We start from the raw sequence: 24054 nt of genomic DNA, 5'->3' as shown, positions 1-24054 counted from the left end.
GCCTTTCAAAGTGAGAGGCAACAGCATTTATTTAAGGTCAAAGGAGAGTTAATCCGGAATCGCTGACTCCAGCATAAGCCCAATAGTGTTCCTGTTAGGGTGCAGAGGTGACAGGCATGCCCGAGGAGGGGCAGGGAGGCATTGCTGTGGGTAAGGACGCCGAGACACAGCGAGGCTGACTCTAAGCCCCATTTGGGTTCTTCAGTCCGGTAGTTGTCACATCTGCTTCCTCGCCATCTTTGCAAACAGCTCTTTGGAGCCCAGGGCTGCTCAGGCCCAGTGCAAAGGTTAGTCGGCCCTGTGTTAACACCCAAAGGTCCGAGGCACGTGGTGTGCAAGGCAGGCCGGCAGTCCCGCTGGGGCGGCAGCTCTGGCTCCGTTCATGTTGTCGTTGGCATTTCCCCCCTTTTAACCAAGGCCTTTCCTGGGGAGCTTTGCGGGTCGGTTATTGGAAAGCAGCTCTGATCCGTTTTTAAGGCGCTGTTGGTTCTCTGTGGTCAGGGGGCTCGTTCTGGGCACGTCACACCTGCCCCCGTCTCTGGTCTCCACGCAAGCTCGAGCGCGGCATGTCGGGCCCCACACGGGAGGGAAAGCGGTTTTTTAGGAGCATCAGGCCATACTGGAGCAGCAAGAGTGCCAGAGCGGGGGGGTTGGCCGTTTTACCTTCGCGTTTAAGGGCCCGCACCTGTCGTTTCCGGCCGTCAGCGACCACCTTGGAACACTGAGCGTCATGATCAGAGCAAGGCCCGTAGGACGTGGAGCTGTGCAGAACCAAGACGTGGGACCCCGAACGTTTCCCCAAGAACGAACAGAATGCTGAGCTCAACTCGGAGGACAGAGCTGAGCCAGGAGGCAAAACCTGCGGGCAGTTAGCGAAGACACGTTGGAGAACCATGGGGGTCGGTGGGCCCGTATGCGACAGTTTAGCCCGTGCCCAGGTTTTATCTAGTTTTATCTCTGTTCTACCAGAGGTGTTTTGTCAAGCACAGCAGGAAAACCCTACCTCGTTCAGCTAGGTGCAGCCAAGAGCCCCTAATCTGTTCTGTTAGAGCCCGTGTGAGGGACCATAAAGGTTTTTCCTGTCGGCTGCTGCGGTGGCAGTCATTGTAATACCTGTCCTGGAAAAGTGCCTCCAACCTCCACTGGGGCTGACACCGCCAGGCACGGGACATCCCTGACTCCGAGTGTGACCAGTTGTCTGTTCTGACCTGGGAAGTAGGTTAAAGGTGATGTCCGATGTTAACTTTCCAGCTAGCAATTAAGGGGGAACGGAAGCAATGACCGTTACAGGGAGTGCTTGGTCCCTCGTATTTTTTTGTGAGATAAGAAGGAACTAAAGTAAGGAAAAAAGGAAGAAAAGGAAGGTGTAGATTGTATAGGCCTGGTCTGGAATCCGGGGCTGGCTGCCCACAAACGGGTGCCGTCTGCTACATTTCCCAGCAATTTCAAGTTCCGCTTCCTCGGTTGGTTGGGCTGTCCAGGGTGCTGTCTGAGCTTTCTTCACGCTGGAACCGTGAACCCAAGAGTCGGCGCCTTTAATGCGGGCGCACGTGGATTAGGGAAGAGTGCCCTAAATTCTGGAGGGATCAGGTAGGAAGGAAAAAATAAATGTTTTAATTTTATTTTACAAAGGCCTAATTTACCAAATTGCTATAGGTCATAGGTAGCTTAGGAGGAAAAAACTTGTATCTGGAAAACAAGCATGAGAAACCAGTAACATTGTTTCATGTAAAGAATCACAAAATTATAATCATCCGTGTTGGTTCATTTACTCCATGTTCTTAAGTCGTGTTGCCCTTTGTTCTTTTTGCTAAGTTTTTTATTTTATTTTATTTATTTCTAGACAGAGGAGAAGGGAGGGAGAGAGGGAGAGAAACATCAATGTGTGAGAGATACATCGATCCGTTGCCTCTCACACACCCGCCACTGGGGGCCTGGCCCGCAACGCGGGCATTTGCCCCGACTGGGGTTCCAACCAGCGACCACTTGGCTTACAAGCCCGCGCTCAATCCACTGAGCTACAGCAGCCAGGGTCCTTTATAATTTCTTGTCAAGAGCATACCAATAGTATAGGAAATTTTGTTCTGTTAGTAGAGAAATAACACTATGTTTTAGCTTTACATAAACACAAGTGTGATATTAAAGCTTATTTTTTTTTCTTTTTTTTTTCTTTTTTTTTTTTTCAGAGGCAACATCATAGCTTTATTTGGTGCTTAGGGACTGGGAGTGGGGAGCTGGGGCCTGGTCTCTGGGAGGAGCCGCGAGCTCAGACCGTCAGATTTTGCCCGCGAAGGTCCCCGACTTTATCTGCTCCGCCCAACGCTGCACCCAGCCGATGGGGCACAGCGAGTGGTACACGTGGTAGAAATACTCGCAGGGTTGAGCGCTCTTCCCGCGGAGGTTCATCTTCTTCATGCAGCGGTGGTAGTCCAGGAAGTTCTGGTAGCAGTTGCGGGTTTGGTTCTGGTTGGGGAAGCGCGGGTCGAAAGGTGGCGTGGGCCATGGCGCCTTGGAGGGCTTCTTGTCTAACATGCACTGAGTCAGCAGCTCCTGCGGGCAGGAGGGTCTCCGTGCCTGATCCCCACCCCCAAACCCAGCCCCAATCCCACCCTCCCTGTCCTCACTCGGCTGATGTCGGCACGTCCCTGTATGCCTGTGGCTCCCTAAAGCTTATTTTTTTAACCATTATAATAACAATTTAATTTTAGCCACCTGAATTATGAGGTAACCTTCGAAAATAACCAGGACAAAATTGTTTCCATTTCCCTTCACGGAAACGTATCTTTATATATATTCTCTTACTGAAAACTTGCATTAGTTTTTTCTATCCTTTGCAACCAGCTCTGTGGGACACAGGTTGCTTCTGCCCTGTTTCAACATCCAGAGGTTTGAGACATCGGTTTTGCCGGACTGTTGCGGGGTGGGGAGTAGCAACTCCCCCTGCATTTTAAAGGGGCTCCATTTATATTTTTGTTCACAGACCTCACTTCCTCTCGCCCCCTGTCATTCAAACCCCCTAAGCCAGCCATTTGCTCCTTCTCCTGGTCCAAGCCACCACCTGCTTTTGGGGTGATGGCTCCTGCCTCCCCCCTGGATCCCCTTCTCCGTCCCTCTGGCGAATGCAGGAAACATTACGGAATAAAACACGCCCTCCTGCCCTCTGCAGAGCCAACATTCTAGTGGGAGGGGACAGAGGGAAACAAACCTCAAAGGTGAAATAACAAGTGAGAAGCTCAAGGTGCTGTGGGACAGGACAGCGGCTGAGAGCCCTAGCGCAGGCTGCCCTTTGCCAGTTTACTCAGGGGCCCCGGTGCCCCCACCTATTTTCAGCAAGGGCAGGAGGAGTCTGAGGCAGTAAGCGCAGCCCCCACAGGCCCCCGCCCCACCGTGGAGCCTGGAGCAGGTGCTCTGACCCACTCGCCCCACCAGCCCATGAGCGGCGGCCTCTGTCGGGGACTTCTGCTTCTGCTCTTCTTCGGAGGGAGTCGGTCCCAGGCAGGTGTGCTCGTCAGGTTGGGCCCTGCTGAGTCCGCAGGACCTGGGCCCGGCCGCACGTGACCAGAGCAAAGACCCACCTGGACCGGACCCTCTGCACCCTCCACTCCCTGTGGCCTGGCCCAGTCCCCACCGCACCCTGGAGCCTCCTTGCCCCGCACTGCCTTCCGCAAGAATCCTGTCAAGTCAGGTGAGCAGGAAACCCCTGCTCTTAATGTCCCCTCCTGCCAGTCTTCCTGCCACAGACCCCCACCCCCACTCCAGGAGAGACTCTTCCACATCCTGACTGCTGCCCGACCTGACCCAATTGGGCCTGGGCCAGGGGGGTGGATTGCTTGCTGCAGACCCCACGTGGAGACTGACTGTAGCAGACGTCCCCCCCCCACCTCAGGCGACACCCCTCCCCGGCCCCCTGCTGTGTGCTGCTCCCTGGCCAAGTGTGTAACGCAGTTTCTGTACGGGGAGCATTCCTGCATGTATGCCCGTGACCAAGCCCCACCTTAGCCTGCAGGAGCCTTTGGCTCCTGCCGGGCGGTGCAGGGGTCTGTCTGGTCTTGTAGCCGTCCAGGTGAACCTGCCTCCCGTGTGAGTTTCCCTTAACAAACTCCATTAGTTACCAGACCGGAGTGACAGCCTCTTCCTTTGGGTTCCCCTGCCCTGCATGCACAGAACGGGGGCTGCAGGCGGGGGCTGTCGCCAGGTCTGCGCACGAGCCCTTCTCCCCACTCCTCTCCAGGATGTGCTGGCTGCATTCTGGAGGAGCCCAGGGTCCTCAGTGACCACCGCCCTCAGCAAGCCCTGCCTTCCCGTTTCAGCAACTGTCAGAGCGACTTCCTGAAGCGGGCCCCTGCCCAGAACCCCAGGGGCCTGAACCCCAGGGGACTGAGGACTTGGGGGTGGCGTTTGGGTCCCACCCCCTGTCTGTAGGGGCCTACACTGGGTGTGGCAGCAGTTGACGCATGTGGGACAAAGCAACTGGACACCCTAAGCAGGCCAGCTGGCCGTGGGGGAGTCTGAGCTCAGGGAGAAGTGGCTGGGGCCACTCCGGTGCTGACACATTAATTCTCGGAGGCCAGAAGCGGGGTGGGTTGTCACTCATTACCAAGGGCCCCGGGTCAAGGGGCTGGGTGGTGTCTGGCCACTTACGTAACCTGTGAGCATATATAGGGGCACAAGGCCTGTGGGACTCTTGCCCACCTGGCAGCTTGGCTCCGTCTCAGGATGAAGGTGGCTGTGGTGAGTCCCTGCACAGATGGGTCCCACTGGCTGCTCACCGGTGGCTGGTTGTCCCTTGTGGAAAGGGCCAGCAACCCGATGCCTAGGCTCCCAGTGCGCCCAGGGCTCAGGAAGGAGATGCACGTGGGGTCTGTGCCCCTCACAGCAATGCTGGGGAGCAGGCACCTGGCTAGGACTTGCCAAGGCTGCTGGCCGGCGCAGGGGCCGGACTCGGGTGTGCTGAGGCACGGCTGTGCTCTGGGGTGACCACTGGCCTCAGCTGGTCTTGTGCCCCTGGGTGGTGTCCTCACCAAGCTGACATCGTGGTGAAATGGGTTCAATCCCCATCCACCAGGGTGCAGACCCTTCCCTGGTCTACAGGCCTGAGGTAGACCCAGAGGCAGCCAAGGACAAGGGCAGCTTCCGAAATTACACCGTGAGCACCTCACCCTGCCCACTCGGCCCACCCCACGCCCCAGCCCTTCCGGAGGAGGGCGACACTTTTCATGGCACAGGTCCAGGGCGGGCCCCCAGGAAGACCCCATGAGCACCTGTGAGGCAGCTGGGTGAAGGGAGGCAGTGGGCCCCCTGGGTGCAAAGCACCGGGACTGGGCACCACCTGGCTGACCCTCTGGCTTGCAGTCTGGCCCACTCCTGGACCGCGTCTTCGCCACCTACAAGCTCATGCACACACAGCAGACGGTGGACTTCGTCAGGAGGAAGGTACCCGGCCGACTCCTGGGCGGGTCTGCCCTGCCCGAGAGGCAGAGTGCACGGAAAGGGATCGGGGCCGGTCCGTCCGGGGCCCTGCTGACCTCGCCCTTCCTGGCCCAGCACACCCAGTTCATGAACTTCTCCTACAAGAAGATGACCGTCATGGAGGCTGTGGACATGCTGCATGAGCTGGTGGACGAGTCGGACCCAGATGTGGACTTCCCCAACTCCTTCCACGCCTTCCAGACGGCCGAGAGCATCCGGGAGGCCCACCCGGACAAGGGTGTGCCCCGCCCCACCCCTCCCCGGCCGTGATGGGGAGGCGCTGCCCGCACCCTGCCCACACCTGTTCCTCCCCTTCCCTGGCCCAGCACCCCCACCAGCCTGCCCGCCCTGTTTCTCTCCTGCCAGACTGGTTCCACCTCGTCGGGCTCCTGCACGACCTGGGGAAGGTCCTGGCCCTGGCGGGGGAGCCCCAGGTGAGGGCAGGGACAGAGAGTGGTTGGCAGGGCGGGGCCCAGACAGCCTCAGCTCTGGGCTCGGGCACCCGCTTGGTGGGCAAGCCTTTCATGCCCGTCCACGGCTGCCTGTCCCTCCCCAGTGGGCAGTCGTTGGAGACACCTTCCCGGTTGGCTGCCGTCCCCAGGCCTCTGTGGTTTTCTGTGACTCCACCTTCCAGGACAACCCCGACCTCCAGGACCCTCGATACAGGTGCCCCTCCAACACCGCTGGCCCTTCCGTTCCCGGGGGGCTTCTGAGCCCTCACCCTCCACCTCTCCCTGCAGCACGGAACTGGGCATGTACCAGCCGCACTGTGGACTTGAGAACGTCCTCATGTCCTGGGGCCACGACGGTGAGGCTGGGTAGAGGCAGCAGCAGGGATGGTCTGCCAGAGGCGGGGCCGCCCCTCTGGGCCCTGGTGGTGACGCCCTCTCTCTCACAGAGTACATGCACCAGATGATGAAGTTCAACAAATTCTCCCTGCCCGCGGAGGTAGAATTGGGGGGGAGGGGCCACACTGAGAGCCCCGCCCAGCCTGGCCCACGCTGGGTGTGGCCTCTTTCTGTCCCCAGGCCTTCTACATGGTCCGGTTCCACTCCTTCTACCCGTGGCACACCGGGGGCGACTACCGGCAGCTGTGCAGTGCACAGGACCTGGCCATGCTGCCTTGGGTGCAGGAGTTCAAGTACGGCCAAGCCTGTGGAGACTGGGAGCGGTGGGAGGAGGGGACGGGGTCCACCAGTCACTGTCCCTTCCTTGCTGCAGCAAGTTTGACCTGTACACCAAGTGTCCCGACCTGCCAGACGTGGACCAGCTGCGGCCCTACTACCAGGGGCTCATTGACAAGTACTGTCCTGGGGTCCTGCGCTGGTGACCAGCCTGCCTGCCCTGCTCAGGCCCGGCCCAGTGCTCCAGGGTGGCCGCTGCTGTCAGGCACAGTGACACTCCGCCCCGGCCTCTCTGGGGGACTCCAGACACCCACCTGCACTCTGTGCTCCCCACCCTAGTGGCCTCTCTCTCCGTGGCAATAAAGACCTTGACTCATGGCCCTGGCCTGGTAGCTCAGTTGGTTACAGTGTCGTCTGGATGTTCCAAGGTTGTGGGTTCAGCCCCCGGTCAGGGCACAGGCAAGAATCACCCAAGGAGTGCATGAATGGGTGGGACAGCAAATCGATGTCTCCCTCCCTCTCTCTCGCTTGCTCTCACTCGCTCTAAATCAATTAAAAAAAACAACAAACCTTGAAGCAGCTGCAGTCTGGCCTCCGTGAGCCGGTCGGGCTGCAGGGTGGTCTGCGGGCAGGGAGATGAGGCTGTGCCTGTCTCCATAAACATCTTCCTCATCCAGCCAGCTCCCATGTCCAAACCTGGGGTCACCGGAGTACCCCCCTTTTTCAAAACAGTCACCAAGCCTTTTAGCTCAGCCTCCCTAAAAAACAAAACAGAACAAAAGAGACCAGAACAGCACACCTCAGCTAAAAGAAGGCACTCCAGAAACACCAACAGGGGCACCGGATAACTGCTGTGAACGAGCCCCAGGAATACCCACCCTGGCGCCCTCCCCTCCCCAGGCGCACTCCCACCTTGGCTCAGCCAATCACCTCATTTCATGTGGTTTTGTCCCCTGTGTGTGCCCCCAAGGCCACACCAGTTTATCTCTTTGAAGGAAGTAGCTCATTTGTCTCTGGGAATTGCCTTCTGTTGAAATTCTCCGATTGCAGCCCCGTGGCATCGATCAGTATGTCCTCGGTATTTCCTGCTCATTGGCAAATACACTCAGAGCCCCATCCAATTCAGGTGTGGCTTGTGGGGGACAAGAGCGCCTCAGAGGCGGTGCAGAGTTCTCTGGAGGAGGCTCAGCTGTGTCAGCGTCACCTAAGACCGTCCTTCACCGTCACAGGGCTGGACAGCAACGTCCCGCTGCTTCTCGCCCTCTCTCTTCTGGTGGACGAGGCAGTCTCCAGAAGCTCCTCCTGCTGCTCACTGGGGACTGCTTGTGCCGGAAAGGCAAGTACCTGCTCGCTCATCTCCCTCTTAGTTTGCCGGTTTGCCCGTCCTTCAGCGACGATCAGGTCGTCTGTTTTTGAGTTGCGAACGTAGATATTTCAGCACATTTATGCTTCGGAACAGTGAATTACCACCCTCACTGGTGCTCACACAGCCCTCCCTGCATTCCCGTGACTCGACCGCGACCGGCTCTGGGGCGGCTTGCTACCTGTCCGCTGTGACAAGACACCCGGGCTGCTCGTCTCCTGTGTCCCACATAACTTGTTGGCTTGAAACAACAGATTTATTCCCTCAAGTTCTGGAAGCCGGAACTCTGAGACCAAGGTGTCAGCAGGGCCTGCCCCCCCGCCCCGTCCCCCCCCAACCCCGGGGCTCCCAGGAGGCTGTTTGCTTTTTCCAGCTGCCAGTGGCTGCCAGCAGGCGCCGGCCATGGCTGCATCTCTCCGCCCTGTGTCTGTCTCCCTCTGCCTCTCTGTTATAAAGACATCTCCATGGCATTCAGGCCCCCTGCCCCAATAATCCAGGATGATCGCGAGACCCTTAACTTAATCACATTTGCAAGATGCTTTCCCCGAATGAGTCACACTTCCAGGTTCCCAGGGTTTGATGTGGATATGCCTTGGGGGCCATTTATCAGCTCACACAGAGGCTGCCCCAGACCTGGAATCTCTCCAAGGATCCCTGGCTTCTTTGCGTGGGAAATGGCATTTTGGAACCACACGTGGGGGCTGAAGCTCTGGCACCCCTTGGATGCCCACCTCCACTCAGACCCCTCCCTGAGACTGCAGAAGGTGCTGTTGCCCAGAGCTGCTGTGTGCTGGCGTCACGGGAGAAAGGGCGTTTCAGAGACTTTGCCGAAGCTCTTGTCCTTTCACGTGCCTCCTTTCAGAAAACTCCTACCTGCCCTGGGCTCCCCCACACTGTCACTGGGCAGCCTCTCTGGGTGTGGATGGCTGTCCTTCTCCACCGCCCCTTCCCAGCCTGTGAGATCCCACGGGGCAGATGCAGGGCGGCAAGAGGATCCCCCCTCCCTCCAGGAGCTGCTCTCTGGCATGTGTGGGGCGTTGGAGAGGCAGGCAGGAGGGATCTGAGCCTGGACCGGCCCGGGCAATGGGGCCATGGAGTGGACGGGCCTCTGCCTTCCCAAGATCAGGGAAGAGGCAGGTCTTACAGAAGGCCGGGTGAGGAATAGCAGAGTCCCAGGGTTGTGGGTGGGGGTGCTTGGCGAGCTGTCCCCTGGGTCCAAAGTTCTCATCCTGATGCCACCCCTGGGGTGGCTCCCTGTGCAGAGCAGGAGCAGCTGCCTTTGGCCCTGCCCCCGCCCCCAGAGCCTTTCTGTGCCCCTGGCAGACCCTAAGCTGGCCCCCTCCAAGAGGGCCCAGGTTGAGGGGAGGGAAGTGGAGGCTACAGCTCCACATTCCTGCCCACCCAAGGAACCGTCAGGCCTCGATGGGGGCCATAGGGCATTGGGACAGCTGCCATTCCACCGCCCTGGCCCCTCTGCCTCCCTGTCAGCACCCCGCTTCCAGCTCGTCCAACTCAGCAGCAGCCTCCGGTTTCCACCTGTTTCCACCACCTGGAGCTCAGGCCGTGCAGCGCCCTTCTCATCAGTAATATTTCTCTTTAAATGAGACAGTTTACCCTGAGAAAGTGGGTTGCAAGTAACAGACTTTGAGAGGTCTAGAGTTTGTTTGCAGGCCCGCTGCGGGCCGGAGGTTGGGAACGCGGCTGGGGCTGGAAACCTGGTGGCCATGCCCTGCAGGAGCAGCTAATAACAGCCTTTGCCACTCTGGATGGAAGAGGCTGCTGAAGGTGTGAGGATTAATAAACAGAAACCTCCTTTTCTCACGCCTCCCCCTCATTTGCTCTGCTACCCCAGCAGGAAGCAGGAGGCTCTCCTGCCTGGCAACCACTCAGCCAATGAGAGACGGTTACTGCTCAGCCAATGAGGAGCTGCAACACTTCCAGCCCCACGTTTCCCCCAATGCTTTCTCTGTTTACAGCAGCCCCTTTGACCGCCCCCCTTTCCTCTGTAAAAGAATGATCCTCTGCTTTGGACTAGGACTTGCCCATGGTTTGCCTTGAGATCGGTTGCCTTCCAGAATTGCACTTCTTTGTTTTCCCGGAATAAACCCATTTTGCTGAAGAAATATCTTTTTGCTTAAGGTCAACAAGGGCCAGGCTATGTGGACTATAAGCCAGCCCTAGAGGAAGGGTGGCTGCTTCTAAAGGTCCAGATGGCCCAAGAGCCCTGGCTGGTGTGGCTCAGTGGATGGAGCGCCTGCCTGCGAACCAAAGGCTTGCTGGTTCGATTCCCAGGCAGGGCACACGCCGGGTTTGTGAGGGCGCGTGAGAGGCAACAGATCAATGTATCTCTTACACATGATGTTTCTCTCCCTTTCTTTCTCCCTCCCTTCCCCTCTTTCTAAAAATAAAATCTTCAAATGGCCCAAGAAAATACAAATCCCTAAATTCCAGCCCATGCCCAAGACTAGTGTGCCAAAACAGCGGCTCCCAGAGTGTGGTTCACCGCTGCCAAGCTGCCCTGGAAGCCCTGGAAACCCTTCCAGGGGTCTGGGAACTCAATGCTACTTTAGTGGACTGAGGCGTTACTCGCCCTTTCCGCCGAGCTGACAGTCACAGCAGGGATGTAACGGCAGCAGTGGCTAAAACGCCTGCCGCCCGCGGACATGGCGAGGGCGGGCCCACGGTGCTAGTGCTAGTGGTGTCCTTCAAGGTCACACACTCTGGTAAAAAAAAAAGTCAGTCAACAGTGTCTTTGATGAAGTAGTAAAAGTTATTCTTCTTAATTCTCCATCCTTGAGTACGGGTCTTCCTAATCTTTTGTGCGAGCATGTGAGAACACGTCTGTTGAGAGCTAAACACGGCAGTTGCCTCAAGGAACAGCACCTGGGTGGCTCTGGCTGGTGTGGCTCCGTGGATTGAGCACTTGCCTACAAACTAAAAGGTTGCGAGTTCGATTCCCGGTGATGGCACATGCCCAGGATGTGGGCCAGGTGCCTTTCCCTCTCTAAAAATAAAAAAATAAAATCTTAACAAAACAACCCACTTAGGTGATTGAGTTTCCAGCCCAACCTGTCAGTTTTACTTGGAAATACCAACAGACAAGCCATAGTCAGTCAGTCTTGGTTATTTGCAGGCATTTTCTTTCTTTCTTTTAAAGATTGTATTTATTTATTTTTACAGAGAGGGGAAAGGAAGGGAGAAAGAGAGGAATGGAAACATCAACATCTGGTTGCTGGTTGTCAGGATGGGCGGGGATATCCTCCTGGCAACCTAAGCCCGCCCCTATCCTATCAAACCACCAATGATGGACTGCAGCTTTGTTCCAGGAGACCAATCCCTAGCCCCTAAGGGGAGCCAATCAGAATTCGGTGCTTAAAACCCCCCGCCATATTCCCGGCTTGTGCTGGACTTCTTCCGCTGGCTCCCTGGACCAGGGAATTTCGCCTGGGTGTGCAAACCCCAATAAAGCTCTGTACGGCCTAATTTTGTGGCTGATTGGCATTTCTTCCTCGGTGGAGCAAGCAAACCTTTCATTTGGTGCCGAAACCCGGGAGGAGTTGTTGTCTGCTGAAGACCACTCCTCTCCCTACTCCCCGAGGAGGCCTCCGGGCCACCCCACCAGTCCGGACTAAGAACCAGGGTAAGTGCCGTTGCCGTTGCCCTTACGTTTCTGGTCCCCGAACACTGATCCCGGGCCCCGTCTCCTGGGAGAGACTGCTCTCCCACCAAATCGCAGCGCTGCGTCCGGGTGACCCTTCCGGGAGAGGCTGCTCTCCCTCCACTGAGGGGCTCTAGGCACCGGAGGAGACGTCCCTGGGCCTAGATCCCCATTTTACCGGACCGGATCAGCAACGTGGGTTGGGGGACGCTGATTCCCACTTGCTAATCCTCGAGGGACCAGGAATGGGGCGGGGCAGGAGTCCAAACCAGACCCTAAGTCACCTCTAGGGTGCCTCCTGAAAAATTTGCCAGCTATTGATCCTGGCCTCAAGCGAAAACGGCTGATTTTTCTAACGGCCAGGCCGTTATATCAGCTCGATAATCGCAAAACCTGGACTCCTGAAGGTACTTTCGGTTTTGTTACCCTTACTGACCTAGATAAGTTTTGCAGACAGACTGGCAAATGGCCTGAGGTCCCATACATTCAGGGCTTCTGGGCCTTGTGCTCCCACCCTGATCTGTGTGCCCAATGCTCCACAGCTCAGGTTCTCCTGGCCCGAGGGAACGCTGACCCGTACAGCCTCCTAAGCCAACTGCCCCAGAACCCCTTCCCTCCTTTTCTGATTCCCCTGAAGATCTTGCTTCTCCTTTTCCTCCTCATGAGCTCCCACCCACGGCTACTCCAGCCCCGGCCCTCCCCTCTCAGCCGGATTCTTCCCCTCCCTCTGAAGACCTTTCCTCCCCAGTCAGCTCACACACCCGCTCTCGCCTGAATCTAGAGCCCCTAGACTCCCGTATTTGTCCCCTCCGGGAAGTGGCAAAAGCAGAGGGTGTCGTTCGGGTCCAGGTTCCCTTCTCACTAACTGACCTCTCTTCAACTGAGAAACGCCTAGGCTCTTTCCACCTCGAACAACTGTAATTCCCAAAAGGAGGGCTCTGCCTTCCCCTTGCCCTTCATCTCAGGCAGTCAATTACGATAAACTAGAGAAGTCACCCAAGGCCCCGGAGAAAATCCGGCCCTATTTCTCAACAGACTAACCGAGGCAATAGTGCTCTATAACCACCTTGACCCGGCTTCTAACGCTGGGGCCACTGTCCTAGCTACTCACTTTATCTCTCAGTCGGCCCCAGACATTAGAAGAAAATTTAAAAAGGCCGAGGATGGCCCCCAAACCCCCATCTGAGGTCTGGTAAATATGGCATTTAAGGTTTTCAATAATAGGGAAGCAGAGGCTGAGGCTGCCCGCCAGGCACGCCTACAGCAAAAGGTGGCCCTGCAGACCCAAGCCATGCTGGCGGCCCTGCAGCCGGCGGCAGACACCGGCATGGGGGCGAAGCCTAAGTCCAGGCGGAAGGACGCCCCACCGGGGGCCTGTTTCAAGTGAGGCAAAGGACACTGGGCCCGCCAGTGTCCTCAACCTCGGCCACTGACAAAGCCCTGCCCCGAGTGCCGACAGCTTGACCACTGGAGGATTCCTCCCTGCGGGGGACTAGCCGATCAGGGTGCGGGCTCTTCCCCGGCCGCGCCAGAACTTCTCGGACTCCTAGACGACTGAAGCGGCCCTGACTCGAAGACCCCCATCACCCTCGCCGAGCCCAGGGTAACACTGCAGGTAGTGGGTAAGTCCATCCCTTTCCTGGTGGACATGGGGGCTACCTACTCTGTTTTACCGTCTTTTTCAGGAACTCTTACTCCTTCCCAGATCTCGGTCATGGGGGTTGACGGGACCCCATCTCGCCCGTGGCGAACCCCTATGTTTAACTGCAGTCTGGACGGCTTTCCCTTTTCCCATTCATCCCTTGTCATACCCTCCTGCCCTATCCCACTTCTAGGAAGGGACGTTCTCCAATGGCTAGGTGCCACTGTCCAGGTCACGCGAAACTCTACCCCTTCCTCCTTCCTTATCCTTCTGCTGTTAGAAAATCCAACTTCTCCTCCAGCTCCGCCTATTTCCCCTTCCCTCGTCAACCCACAAGTATGGGACACTTATACCCCAATCCTAGCTTCCCATCCGCCCCCCCCCCCCCCCCCGTTTGTCATCCCTCTAAAACAGCCGACCTCTAGCCCCTCCCCTCTATGCTCCCCGGACAGCAGGAAGTAGCAAGATGGAACAGGGGCACCCCTTACCCTATCCAAGAGGTCAGAATGTCAGGATGGGCGGGGATATCTGCCTGGCAACCTAAGCCCACCCCTTATCCAATCAAACCACCAATGATGGACTGTGGCTTTGTTCCAGGAGACCAATCCCTAGTGCCTGAGGGGAGCCAATCAGAATTTGGTGCTTAAAACCCTGTCATATTCCCCGGCTGTGCAGGACTTCTTCGGCCCACACCGCCAACTGGAGAATTTCGCCTGGGTGTGCAAACCCCAATAAAGCTTTGTACTGCCTAATTTTGTGGCTAATTGGCATTTATTCCTCGGTGGAGCCTAAGAAAACGTTTCAGTTGCCTCTTGCGTGTACCGTGCTGGAGGCCTGGCCCCCAACCCAGGCATGTGCCCTGACTGGGACTCGATCTGGTGACCCTTTGGTTCCCCCCACACACACACTCGAGCCATTGAGCCACACCAGCCACAGCCGTTTTTTTTTTTTTCTAAACATTAACAAAGTGAGCCTCTCACTTCCAGGGAAACAATGACAGCATTTGTTGACAATGATAACATTTGGCTTTTAAGCAAACTTTAGCATTTGGGAAAACCTGTGCGTGATGTAAGCCCTGAGAGTTGGCTTCTATAATGCACGTGCCCGACTCAAATGCTGATTGCAGCAGCCTCCATTTCAAAGAGGCAGGACTTCCGAGAAGGCTCTGGAAGGCGCAGACAGCGCAGGGTAAAAAGCAGGGCCGACTCGCCCCCACCGGTCTCCTTTGTGTAAGAGGTGTTTGATTTTGATAACTGACCATCTCAGCTACTTGTCTTTTTTCTCTCTTCTTGCAATCTAAGTATTCGTCTTATGCTTTAAATTCACCAAAGGGTGAGCCCACAAAACCCTGGGGCCCACCCCAACACCCATAAAAGGAGCACCCGGCCCCCTGGACTGTCTCTAACCTCGCTGTGTGCACCCTGGCATACCTCGTATACCACAGGGCCTGGAAGTAGAAGCTCTTTTCCCCCCAAAGTTATTGACAAAGGGCACCTCACGAGCCTAACAACCAAAGGGCCCGTTTGGTGGTAACTCTGGCTGGGAAGGGAAGATGCCGGGGGACCAGCTTTGGCCCAGCTGAGCGCCACCCAGGCATTTCGGGCTGATGGCGTTACCATCCAGCCACCGAGCCCAGCAGCTGTGTCCACTGCTGTGAATTTGACAGCTTCCTCATACTTAAAGGTTTTTTGATGAGATCAGTGAAACTGATTGTTTTAATGAATGTGATTTTTTTTAAGGGTTGACATGTGGAAGATCTGCATAATTCAATGAACTAATATTTTGCAAATGACCAATATATTGATGCTCCAAAATCATTCAAGATGCACCAATGGATTTGCATGAGACCAAAAACCATACTGGTAGCCCCTGCTGGTGTGGCTCAGTGGGTTGCTTGCTGGCCTAAGAACCAAAGGGTCACCTGTTCGATTCCCAGTCAGGGCACATGCCTGGGTTGTGGACCAGGTCCCCACTAGGGGGCGCATGAGAGGCAACCACATTGATGTTTCTCTCCCTCTCTTTCTCCCTCCATCCCCCTCTGTCTAAAAATAAATTTAAAAAATCTTTCTAAAAAAAGGCTCACTGGTATGGTTTCAAATCCCAAATTGCAATGAATCCCTAGGAAAGTACTACTTACAGCCTCGATGTGGTATGAGAATATCTGCGATGATGTAAAGCTTCCAAAAACTCCACCCCCTTTCCAGCAACATAATCTGGGCGAGGCCAGATGCTCTTCATATGTTTTGACCAAACAGACAGTGGAGCAGACTGACCAGATGCAGACATGAGAGGTCAGGCATTAAACATTACATTGCCCGCGTGCAGATCTACACCACTCGTCTCACGGTCGAGGCATGTTAGGAATTTATTTCTACGTTTCAATAACACTATGGCAATTTTCTCGGTCCTCCATAGATTTTAGGCCTGTGAAAGGGTCCTGGGCCAGATGACTGAGCCCACGGGTGCCAGTCAACTTCTTCCCGCAGGACCTGGACCTCGGTCCAGCCACTCCATGAGGGCAGAGGAAGAGGTCACGTGGGCATTGTCACCCAAGCCTGGGGGCCCCCCAGCGTGGCCACCCCAGAGCCCACAGCATGTACCCCTCCCATGGGGAGCAGTTAGCCAGCAAGGTGGATAGGGATTTGACATTAAGACCCCTTTGTGTGTATTTGGACCTGCTGTCCCCGTCCCCTGTGCTTTGTCCAGCATCGTTGTCCACAGATGCGAGGGATGCCCATCTCCCAGGGAGCCTGCGTAGCACTGCCGCTGTTCAACCCAGCGAACGACCTATGAGCCCCAAGTCAACGGCCTGATGCATGGTGGCTGGCCAGCTGAAGACTCGGCTATGGTACCAGCTTGGCGACAGCACCCTTGCGTTTCGGATGCTGTAAATACAGAGTGTCCAGCCCGCAGTACAGCGTCCGGGAGCCATTAGGCGAGTGCGTCTCACTCCTGCCCCCAGGGCCCCCAGTGAAACTGTTGCTGCCTGTTCCGGTGACGCAGTGACTCAGGGTGAGGCAGCTTCACGGAATGCGGTTCCCAGGGAAGCAGGGCTTCCTCCGGGACGTGCAGCAGCTCTTCACTCGAGCTGGAGGCGACCAGACACGTGGCTGTTCCGAGCACCTCCGCCAGCGGCCGAGCAGGCGGGGCTGCTGGGGAGGCATGCCTGGCGCCGGCTTCCTCTGGGAGGGGCTGCGGGTACTCGCAGCGAGGCTGGCGGGGGCGGTGCAACAGCCTCCCGCCGCAGGCACCGCCAAGTCAACGTGTGAGCCGGTGGAAGCCGGCAGCATCTGAGCACCCCGGCCCGGCTCACACGCCTCCGCCCCGCGCTCACGGAAGGCGCCCAGCCTGTGGCTGTTGCAGAAGCAAGCGTGGCCTCTTCTTTTTCCCTCCTGCCTTTCACACACTAATCAATTTTCAGTTTCTTTCCTGGTGGACCAACTTCACAGTTCAACGTGTGAAATACAGAACTTTTTGAGAGTTTGTGCTGAGCTCAAATGGGTGGGTATTTAGCCAGACCTGGAGGTGACGTGGGTGTCTCCCCACCTAGGCATGCGTGAGGGCTTTTGCGTGGGGTGTGGAATGGCCATGTCGTGTTAGTGAATTTTCCAGGGGGGGGGGCGGAGGGTTAGGGAATATAAGTCAGAAAGATGGCTTCATCAGGGTCCTAGGTGCCCCAAGGGGAGGGTTTCACGCCAGACCCCTCAGTATCTAAACTCCTGTGGATGGGGGTCCATCTTCTCATGAGTCTGGGTGGGTGGCAGGGCTGCACCTCCTTCTACTTTTCCTCTTGGAAGCTGAAAAGGGGGGAAACTTGGTGCCGCCCCAGCAGCTCCCGGGGCCTGTGTTCTAACTTGGCCAATGCACTGGCCACTGAATTGAACCAGGGAGCTGGCTGGACACAGTGCTGTGTCCAGACACAATGTGACCTCACCAGACCCTGCCGTGGCAAGGCTTTGTTCCTGGTCAGTCTTAGTTTATTCATGGCACAGGCAAGAGAATTGTTGTCTCACTACATTAATATGTTTATGCATTTATGTTTTTCTGAGGCTTGAAAAGATTGTGTTAGGTCAGATAACTGAGCATTTAAAATATAAGTTAAAATGAAATTTGTAAAGCAGTTAATATATTTCAGGCATTTAAAATTTATTTTATTTTAAAGATTTTCTTTCTTTTTAGACAGAAGGGAAGGGAGAGAGGACATCAATGTGTGGTTGCCTCTCATGTGCCCCCTACTGGGGACCTGGCCTGCAACCCAGGCATGTGCCCTGACTGGGAGTTGAACCGGTGGTTCCTTGGTTTGCAGGCTGGTGCTCAACCCACTGAGCCTCATCAGCCAGGGCTGATGCAGGATTGATATCCAGAATATATAAAAAAACTACAAGTCAACAACAAAACCCCCCAAAATCGATTAAAAACAGGCAGGGGACTTGAATTTCTTCAAAGATACACAAGTGGCCAGCAAGCACATGAGACAATGCTCAATACCATTAGTCATTGGGCAAATGCAAATCAGAACAACCTCGAGATACTGTTTCATGCCCTGTAGGATGGCTGCCACAAAAAGAAAAAGGGAAAATCGGCGCAGCGCAGATGTGGAGAAAGTGGAACCCTGGTACACTGCCCGAAAAATGTAAAAGGGGGCCCCTGTGTGCAGAACTATTTGGTGATTCCTCAAAAGGCGAACCCAGAGTTGCTGCAGGGTCCCATAATTCCACTCCCAGGCATCGACCCAAACTGCACGCCGATGTCCACAGCAAAGGCTTCCGTGGTAGCCGAAAGCCGGCAGCACCCCAGACGCCCCCCGTGCACGAACGCACAAGCTGGGCGGGGCGAGCGCACGTTGTGCGACGTGATCAGCCACGAAGGGGAGTGAAGTTGCGACACGTGGGGCTGTGTGAATGTGCCTCAAAAACTCCTGCTCCGGGACTGAAGCCAGACGTAGGAGCATAAACTGTGTAACCCTGTTCATACAGGGTGTCCAGGACAGGTACCTTTACAGAAACAGAAGTCAGTGGTGGCTGCCGAGGCTGTGGTGTGGGCAGGGCTGGGAGATGCCAGCTGAGGGGGGCAGGGTTTCTTCCAGAGGTGAAAGGTTTTAAACTTGACCACGGTGACAGATACACCCCCCTGTGAATCTACGAAAGCTGCTGAATTGTGCACTTTAAGTGGGTGAGCTGTATGGCATGTGAATTATATCTCGAGAGCCGTTAGAGAAAACAAAACACCACCTCGAAAGAGAAATTCATCAATGGACTTTAAAAGCCTCAGAAAACCCCAAAATTTTGAATTTGGGGTGTATTGTTGTCCTAAACCAAAAGGCAACGTACGATCACTTACTCCAGGTGTCAGAGCACTTTGCAGCCACCCGTAAGCTCAGGTCACAGGTCCACTTGAGTCACGAGTGGCTGTGGGCACAGGCCGGACACGTAGGTCTGTCTGCCTGGGTTGGTCAGAGGGGTCAATGACACAGTGAGCTGCCCAGGGCTCTGCGAGTGACCATGGGGGACAGAGGGAAGGCTGAGCTACGAGCCCACGGAGGTCAGCAGTCTGACTGACCCCAAAAGGAAGCCTGGACAGTGTCCTCTTCCACCCGGATCCAGGGCCTTGACTCCCCTCCCTCCACCCCCACCCTCCCCAGCTCCTTGGGCCTCTCAGCCTCACAGGTCTTCTTCCCTTGCTAAGCGGTGCTCTCCTGACCTGCTGCCCCTGAGGCTCTCGCCACCTCCCAGCTCTCCTTCACTCCTGGCCCAGGCAACGTCCAGTGCTCTGGGTCTCTTGTTCTTCCCTGAGATGAGAAGGATAGAGCAGGAAAGATGGCAGGGGCCGGGTTCTGGTGAGTTCTCTGGCCCTCTGATGGTTCCAGGTCCCACGTTCTGGGACTGGCCTGGAAGCCTTGACGTGTGGACTTCACAAGCCAGCCAGGTTTGTGCCGAACTGAGGCTCAGGGGCTTGGGCAGGGCCAGGCCAGGTCCTCATGCCCACTTTACAGAGGGGAACACTGAGGGCGGGAGAGCAGAGGCACCCAAGAAGCCAGGTCATTGACAGGTGGACAACACCTGGGCTGTCTACTGCCAGAGACACCGTCCTCAGGCTCCCTGTGGGAAGCAGTGTCAGGCACACGTCAGGCACAAAGAAGCCTTTATTGGCTCACGAACCGAGTGACGGGACGGGCTGTCTCCTCTTCTTGAGCAGGTGCTGACGTCACGGCATCAGATTCGGACCCCTGCAGACCTGGACACCCACAGTCCTGACAACAACATCCTGGGAAGGGCCTCCAGCTGGTCACACAACCACCTCTTGGGCCGCTGTCCAGGCCAGAAGATGCTCCGGGGAGGGACACAGTCGGCATAGGGGACAAGTGGGCCCTGGAAGCAGCAGGGCGGACAGAGCCCACTCCTGAGGGCAGCACCCCAGCCTGTGTCTGCCCAGACAGCTGGCTCAGGCTCAGTGGCCGGGCTGCGTGCTGCTCCAGAAGGCCAGAGGTCCCCACCCTCTCTGGACGCACGGCTGACAGAATGCGGCTACTTTTTCCGCCGGGTGGTCTGGGAGCTGCTGTTGCAGTTGCTGGGGACTGGAGTGGCCTGCTCAGTGGCAGCTCCCAGGTCCTTCTTGGGGGCTGGCCTGTGCTTCTCCTGCCTGGAGGGAGGGGAGGACTGGGAGGGACGGGTCCCCAGCAGGGCCTGCATGACCCTAATGGCCCCCACAGTGAGGATGAGTGCCCAGAGCAGAGTAGGGGCCTCCAGGGGAGACAGCTGTTCCCGTACCCAGAGGAGGGCCTGGGCGAGGGAGTTGCTAGAGCTGCGGGCCCGGGGTGGGCTCTTGTCCTGTGAGGCAGAATTGAGGAGAGTCAGTGGGGTTGCCCTATGGGTGGAGGTCAACCCTGTCACCCCTCCCAGCCTGGCTAGGGCCTTCGTACCTGGAGGCCAAACTGCCTGAGCAGTGTGTCCAGCGTTGGGTCCCCCAGGGACACAGGTGGGAAGAATTCCTCCACCCACTGGCGTCGCCACCACCGGCTGTAATAGGACACTGCAGTTTAGGAGGCGCTGAGGTCCCAGCCCCCAGCCCCCAGCCCTGAGGGCACCCCAGCCTTACCCCTGCTCTCCAGGCTGTGAGAACCAGTACTTGTAGCGCTGGGCCCGCACGTAGGTGGGCGGCTGCTTGTGGAAGGGGTACCTGGCCACGTCGTGCTGGATGAGGCGGATCACTGTGGGGGAGGGGGCTCAGCTGGTGGCTCCTTCAGTCCTGCCCACAAGCCCTCAACCCAAAAGCCCCAGCCCCTCTGCGGACCTCACCTGGCTCCTTGCCCTGCAACAGGCAGAGCACCAAGCTGGTGAACCACGGGCTGTGCGTGTGTGGGCCCAGGGCGGCGAACCACATCTGCCAATCAAGGCGTGGCTGGTGGGGCGCCACGACAGGGGGTGGCCAGCTCAGGTTTCCAGGCTTGTACATGAACTCGATCTCCTGCACCGGCACCCACCAGGGTTCACGAGGGCCGCTGAGCCCGGGTTTCCGCCCCCACAGCCCCACTCCAGGGGGCCCCCCACCCGAGGAGCCCCCCAGGTGCACTCACTGTCCAGTGGTGCCCATCGTAGCTGCCCTCCAGCACCACCTCAGGCCGCCCGCCCAGACCAGTCATCCGTCGAAAAAGGCCGTAGGAGTTGGCCAGCTGCAGGTGCTCCACGGCGCCAAACAGGCGGTGGGCCCCAGTCCAGAGGCGCCCGTGGGTGGAGGGTTCCACGTAAGAGTACGGCACCTGGAGGCAAGGGGCAGAGGCTCAGTGAGCTCCTCCAGCCCCCTCCCACCCCCCCTCTCCCAGTCCTCTGTGAAGTGCTACCCACCAGGCTGACCAGGAACATGGCCACAGTGGCAGAGCCAAAGATGGACAGCTGGACTGCAGCCCAGAGCTTCCATAGCCACCCTCGCACCTGGGTCCACCTGAGGGGCGGGGAGCCACGTGCGGTCAGCCCTGCTCTGCACACCAACACAGCGCCCCCACCCCAGCCCTGCGCATACCTCCAGAGGGCGGCCAGCAGTTCCCAGGCGAGGGAGGCACCCCCCAGCCACATGGTGGGCAGGGTCACCGTCTTCAGCCACTGAGAGAACTGGTGGAAGGTGAAGACTGTGCAAGGAAGGGGTGTGAGGAGGGGCGGTCCAGTCCAGCCCCTGCACCCTGGCACCCCGCTGGCACTCACTGGTTCTGGAGCGGATGATGTGGTGCTCCCAGTCGACCTCCAGGCCAAAGTAGTGCACGGTGCCATAGGCCAGCAGCCCATAGACGGTCAGTTCCAGCAGCAGGGCCAGCAGGGCCTTGGGCCAGGCTGCAGGGCAAGATAGTCACGGTGGGCTGGGAAAAGGGCTGGAGGGGGCAGCCAGGGGGCTGGGGAGCTAGAGAAGAGGCCAGTGGGGGAGAGACCCCCTGCTGCCCATTCGAGTGAGCATGGCTGGCTGTCCAGACAGGGGACACTCACAGGCAGGTGTCTTTTTGCGGCGGCTGTTGCCAGACCTGGCAGACAGGTGCTGGTCGTCCAGAAGGGCAGTGGTGAGCACCAGGGTAAGCAGGTTGAAGAAGTTATAGTTGCCGGTGATGATGATCAGGACCTGCAGCAGGACCTGGGCAGGCGTCTGTGTTCAGAGCTGAGGCCTGCACCCCCCACCTGGCCCTTCGGATCCTGCCCAGCCCTGCCTAGGTCTTCCTTACAGGCATCCCGCCCCTTCTTCAGCATCTCTAGGCCTCTGTCCTATCCCCACTCCTCTACCTCCTGCTCATACTTCTCATGGCTCCCCAATATCACCCTGAGAAAAGCCAAGTTCAGCACACCTCATGCTCCTGCTGACCGGAGCCAGACACCCTCCAGCAGGGCTGTGCCCTGCCCCAGAGGCACACCTTCACACCTTAAGGCAACTAGGGCCCCGGCCTGCAAGGCCTTCTGACTGCCGGCAGCAGCTAGCAGGTCCCCCGTGGGACCACTGAGCAGTGTGGAAGAAGGCCACATCCTGCCTGTCTCCTGATGGCTGATGCCCCACTCACCTGGGAGTAGAAGGCAGCCAGGCGCAGGCGGCGAGCGGGGGCGAAGAACAGAGGGGGCACAGCGATCTCGATGAGGAAGGTGGCCACCACGCTGAGCTTGTGCAGCCAGATGGGCAGGTGGTGGGCGAACCAGGCAGCAGGTGTGGGTAGGCACTGTGTCTCGTAGTGGTAGGTGAGGGCTGTAGGTGACGATAGGTGGTCAGGGCTGGGCAGAGTCCCCAGGATTGCCCCATGGGCAGGCTGGGACCCTCACCAGTGAGCCCCCACCACGCGGGGCAACGGCTGGTCAGCTTGACCACACCCGAGGCGAACATGAGGCGAAACAGCAGCCAGCGCACGAGCCAGAAGGGTAGGGCTTCGTGGGGCAAGGCCCCTGCCAGCCCACCCTGGGGGGGCTGCTTATGGTGGGGGGGCTGCCACAGGGGGGCCACCAGCACAGCCAGGAAGCCAGTCTCCAGCAGCAGGGAATCCCTAAGGGGAGAAGGAAGAGCACAAAGGGCCCCCTCTCCATCGAGGCTGCTCCCCCAAAGGGTCCTCCCAGGAAAGGCAGACATCCTGCCCCACCCCCAGCCTCCTGAAGCTCCACACCCGAAAGTCACTCACCACTGGAAATAAAGGAACACCTGGCCCACCTGCAGAGAGAGGGGTTGTCAGGGAGCAGGGGGTGTGTGTCTGGGGAGGTAGGCCAGGCAGAGACGGGTGGGCCGGAGGGTGGATGGGGCTGAATTGAGCTGGTGACAAGGTATGCAGTGGTGGTGGAGGGACAGCAGGCAGCTCCCACTTGCCTGGCAGGCAGACAGGTAGGCAGCCCAGAGCAGCAGGTAGATGATGAGGTTGCGCAGCTGGGGCAGCAGCAGGGCACCCAGGGCCAGCAGAGTGCCCAGCAGGCTCAGCAGCTCCAGGCCCTGTGCTGTGTCCAGCCCAAGTCTAGGTGCCTCCCATAGCAGCGTAGGGGTCTCCCACAGCTGCTGCCAGGGCCCCTTGCCCTGAGGCCGCAGTGTCCTCCTCGCAGGCAGGATGCCCTCGATGCCATAGAGGCCTGTGGAAGGGCACGTTAGGACCACGTCCTGGCCTGCACATCTGCCTCCTCGGTTCTAGACCTTCCCTCCCAACTTGGGTCACGACGTGGAAACTCTAACCCCAACAGGTCAGCACCTGACGACCGCCCCTGTCCCTAGGTCAGCCACCACCCCACCCCGGACTCCCCAGGCCAGGATCTCCCGCTCGGCACAGCCCAGTCTGCTACCTGCCCCAGCAGGTACGGGCCCACGTGTCCCCGGCTCTGTCCCTCGACAGGTCAGAGCCCGAACCCTGTGGGAAACGGACAACCGTTCCTCTGTGGGCAACCCTACTGCAAGCCCTCCTACCCCCCAAACCCTGCAGCCCGCAGGACGCGAACCGCAGCCCCCGCCCCACGCATCAAGGCCTGGACCTCACTCCCGCCCCAGGACAGCGGAGTGCCACGGGGGAGATCAGAGGGCGCGGGCGCGGGTTAGGGCGGTCCGCGCTCGGCGCCCTCACCCGGGATCTGTGTGTAGAGGGAAGCGAAGGCGAACAAGAAGACGGCGGCTACGCCCTGGAGGAAGAGCTGCCGCGGGAGCCGGGAAACCGCCATGTCCGCTACGCTGCCCGCCGGACTAGAGCCAGCAAGCCCGCCCGGCCACGCCCGGCCACGCCCCGCCAGCGCAACGGCAGGCCCCGCCCGCCAGGACCCTCCTCCACCAGCCCTCGTTCCGCCCCCACGTCTGCCCCGCCTCCCGCGCGCCG

The 24054-nt window shown here is 58.0% G+C and overlaps 3 protein-coding genes and 2 long non-coding RNA genes across 6 annotated transcripts; 2 read left to right on the top strand and 3 right to left on the bottom strand.

Annotated features, from left to right (window-relative positions):
- Positions 1-11: 11 nt before the first annotated feature.
- On the bottom strand, positions 12-8212 carry LOC128780423 (uncharacterized). Its single transcript, XR_008426309.2, has 3 exons — positions 7524-8212; positions 7164-7351; positions 12-1577 (listed from the first exon to the last, which is right to left on the bottom strand). It is a non-coding gene; the product is annotated as an uncharacterized lncRNA (long non-coding RNA).
- Positions 2275-2532, bottom strand: LOC128780422 (cytochrome c oxidase subunit 6B2-like). Its single transcript, XM_053919855.1, has one exon. The coding sequence runs from the start codon at positions 2530-2532 to the stop codon at positions 2275-2277; it is 258 nt and encodes an 85-aa protein (XP_053775830.1).
- On the top strand, positions 4669-6971 carry MIOX (myo-inositol oxygenase). 2 transcript variants are annotated; one of them, XM_024579521.4, is made up of 10 exons: positions 4669-4731; positions 5066-5146; positions 5353-5433; positions 5545-5707; positions 5836-5903; positions 6026-6135; positions 6210-6277; positions 6368-6417; positions 6498-6610; positions 6691-6971. In XM_024579521.4, the coding sequence occupies exons 1-10, from the start codon at positions 4717-4719 to the stop codon at positions 6797-6799; spliced, it is 858 nt and encodes a 285-aa protein (XP_024435289.2). In that variant the 5' UTR covers positions 4669-4716; the 3' UTR covers positions 6800-6971. The 2 variants fall into 2 exon arrangements, with proteins under 2 accessions (XP_024435289.2, XP_045043152.2); XM_045187217.3 differs by lacking the exon at positions 5066-5146 and having other exon boundaries at positions 4698-4731.
- A 2933-nt stretch (positions 8213-11145) lies between the features above and the next one.
- On the top strand, positions 11146-14158 carry LOC123478629 (uncharacterized). The gene is made up of 3 exons (XR_006653898.3): positions 11146-11596; positions 12839-13236; positions 13854-14158. It is a non-coding gene; the product is annotated as an uncharacterized lncRNA (long non-coding RNA).
- A 4348-nt stretch (positions 14159-18506) lies between these two features.
- LMF2 (lipase maturation factor 2) lies at positions 18507-23939 on the bottom strand. The gene is made up of 14 exons (XM_024579542.3): positions 23809-23939; positions 23073-23326; positions 22891-22919; positions 22541-22758; positions 22288-22466; positions 21728-21869; positions 21452-21577; positions 21273-21378; positions 21098-21194; positions 20830-21012; positions 20552-20720; positions 20352-20463; positions 20176-20272; positions 18507-20083 (listed from the first exon to the last, which is right to left on the bottom strand). Exons 1-14 carry the CDS (start codon positions 23900-23902, stop codon positions 19781-19783), a joined length of 2109 nt encoding a protein of 702 aa, XP_024435310.2. The 5' UTR covers positions 23903-23939; the 3' UTR covers positions 18507-19780.
- Between the last annotated feature and the right edge of the window lie 115 nt (positions 23940-24054).

The sequence above is a fragment of the Desmodus rotundus genome, chromosome 3 (assembly GCF_022682495.2).
Source record: "Desmodus rotundus isolate HL8 chromosome 3, HLdesRot8A.1, whole genome shotgun sequence".
Lineage (NCBI taxonomy): Eukaryota > Metazoa > Chordata > Mammalia > Chiroptera > Phyllostomidae > Desmodus > Desmodus rotundus.
Note: the sequence above shows the minus strand (reverse complement) of the source record. Positions and strands in the feature narration are given on the sequence as shown.

Coding starts and splice junctions, on each gene's coding strand:
- MIOX (XM_024579521.4), top strand. Junction 5,147..5,352: donor GCAGCTTCCGAAATTACACC/GTGAGCACCTCA, acceptor TCTGGCTTGCAG/TCTGGCCCACTCCTGGACCG. Junction 6,136..6,209: donor CTCCAGGACCCTCGATACAG/GTGCCCCTCCAA, acceptor CTCTCCCTGCAG/CACGGAACTGGGCATGTACC.
- LMF2 (XM_024579542.3), bottom strand. CDS start 23,902: ATGGCGGTTTCCCGGCTCCCGCGGCAGCTCTTCCTCCAGGGCGTAGCC. Junction 21,013..21,097: donor CCATGTTCCTGGTCAGCCTG/GTGGGTAGCACT, acceptor CCTTGCCTCCAG/GTGCCGTACTCTTACGTGGA. Junction 20,721..20,829: donor ACGATGGGCACCACTGGACA/GTGAGTGCACCT, acceptor GTGCCGGTGCAG/GAGATCGAGTTCATGTACAA.
- LOC128780422 (XM_053919855.1), bottom strand. CDS start 2,532: ATGTTAGACAAGAAGCCCTCCAAGGCGCCATGGCCCACGCCACCTTTC.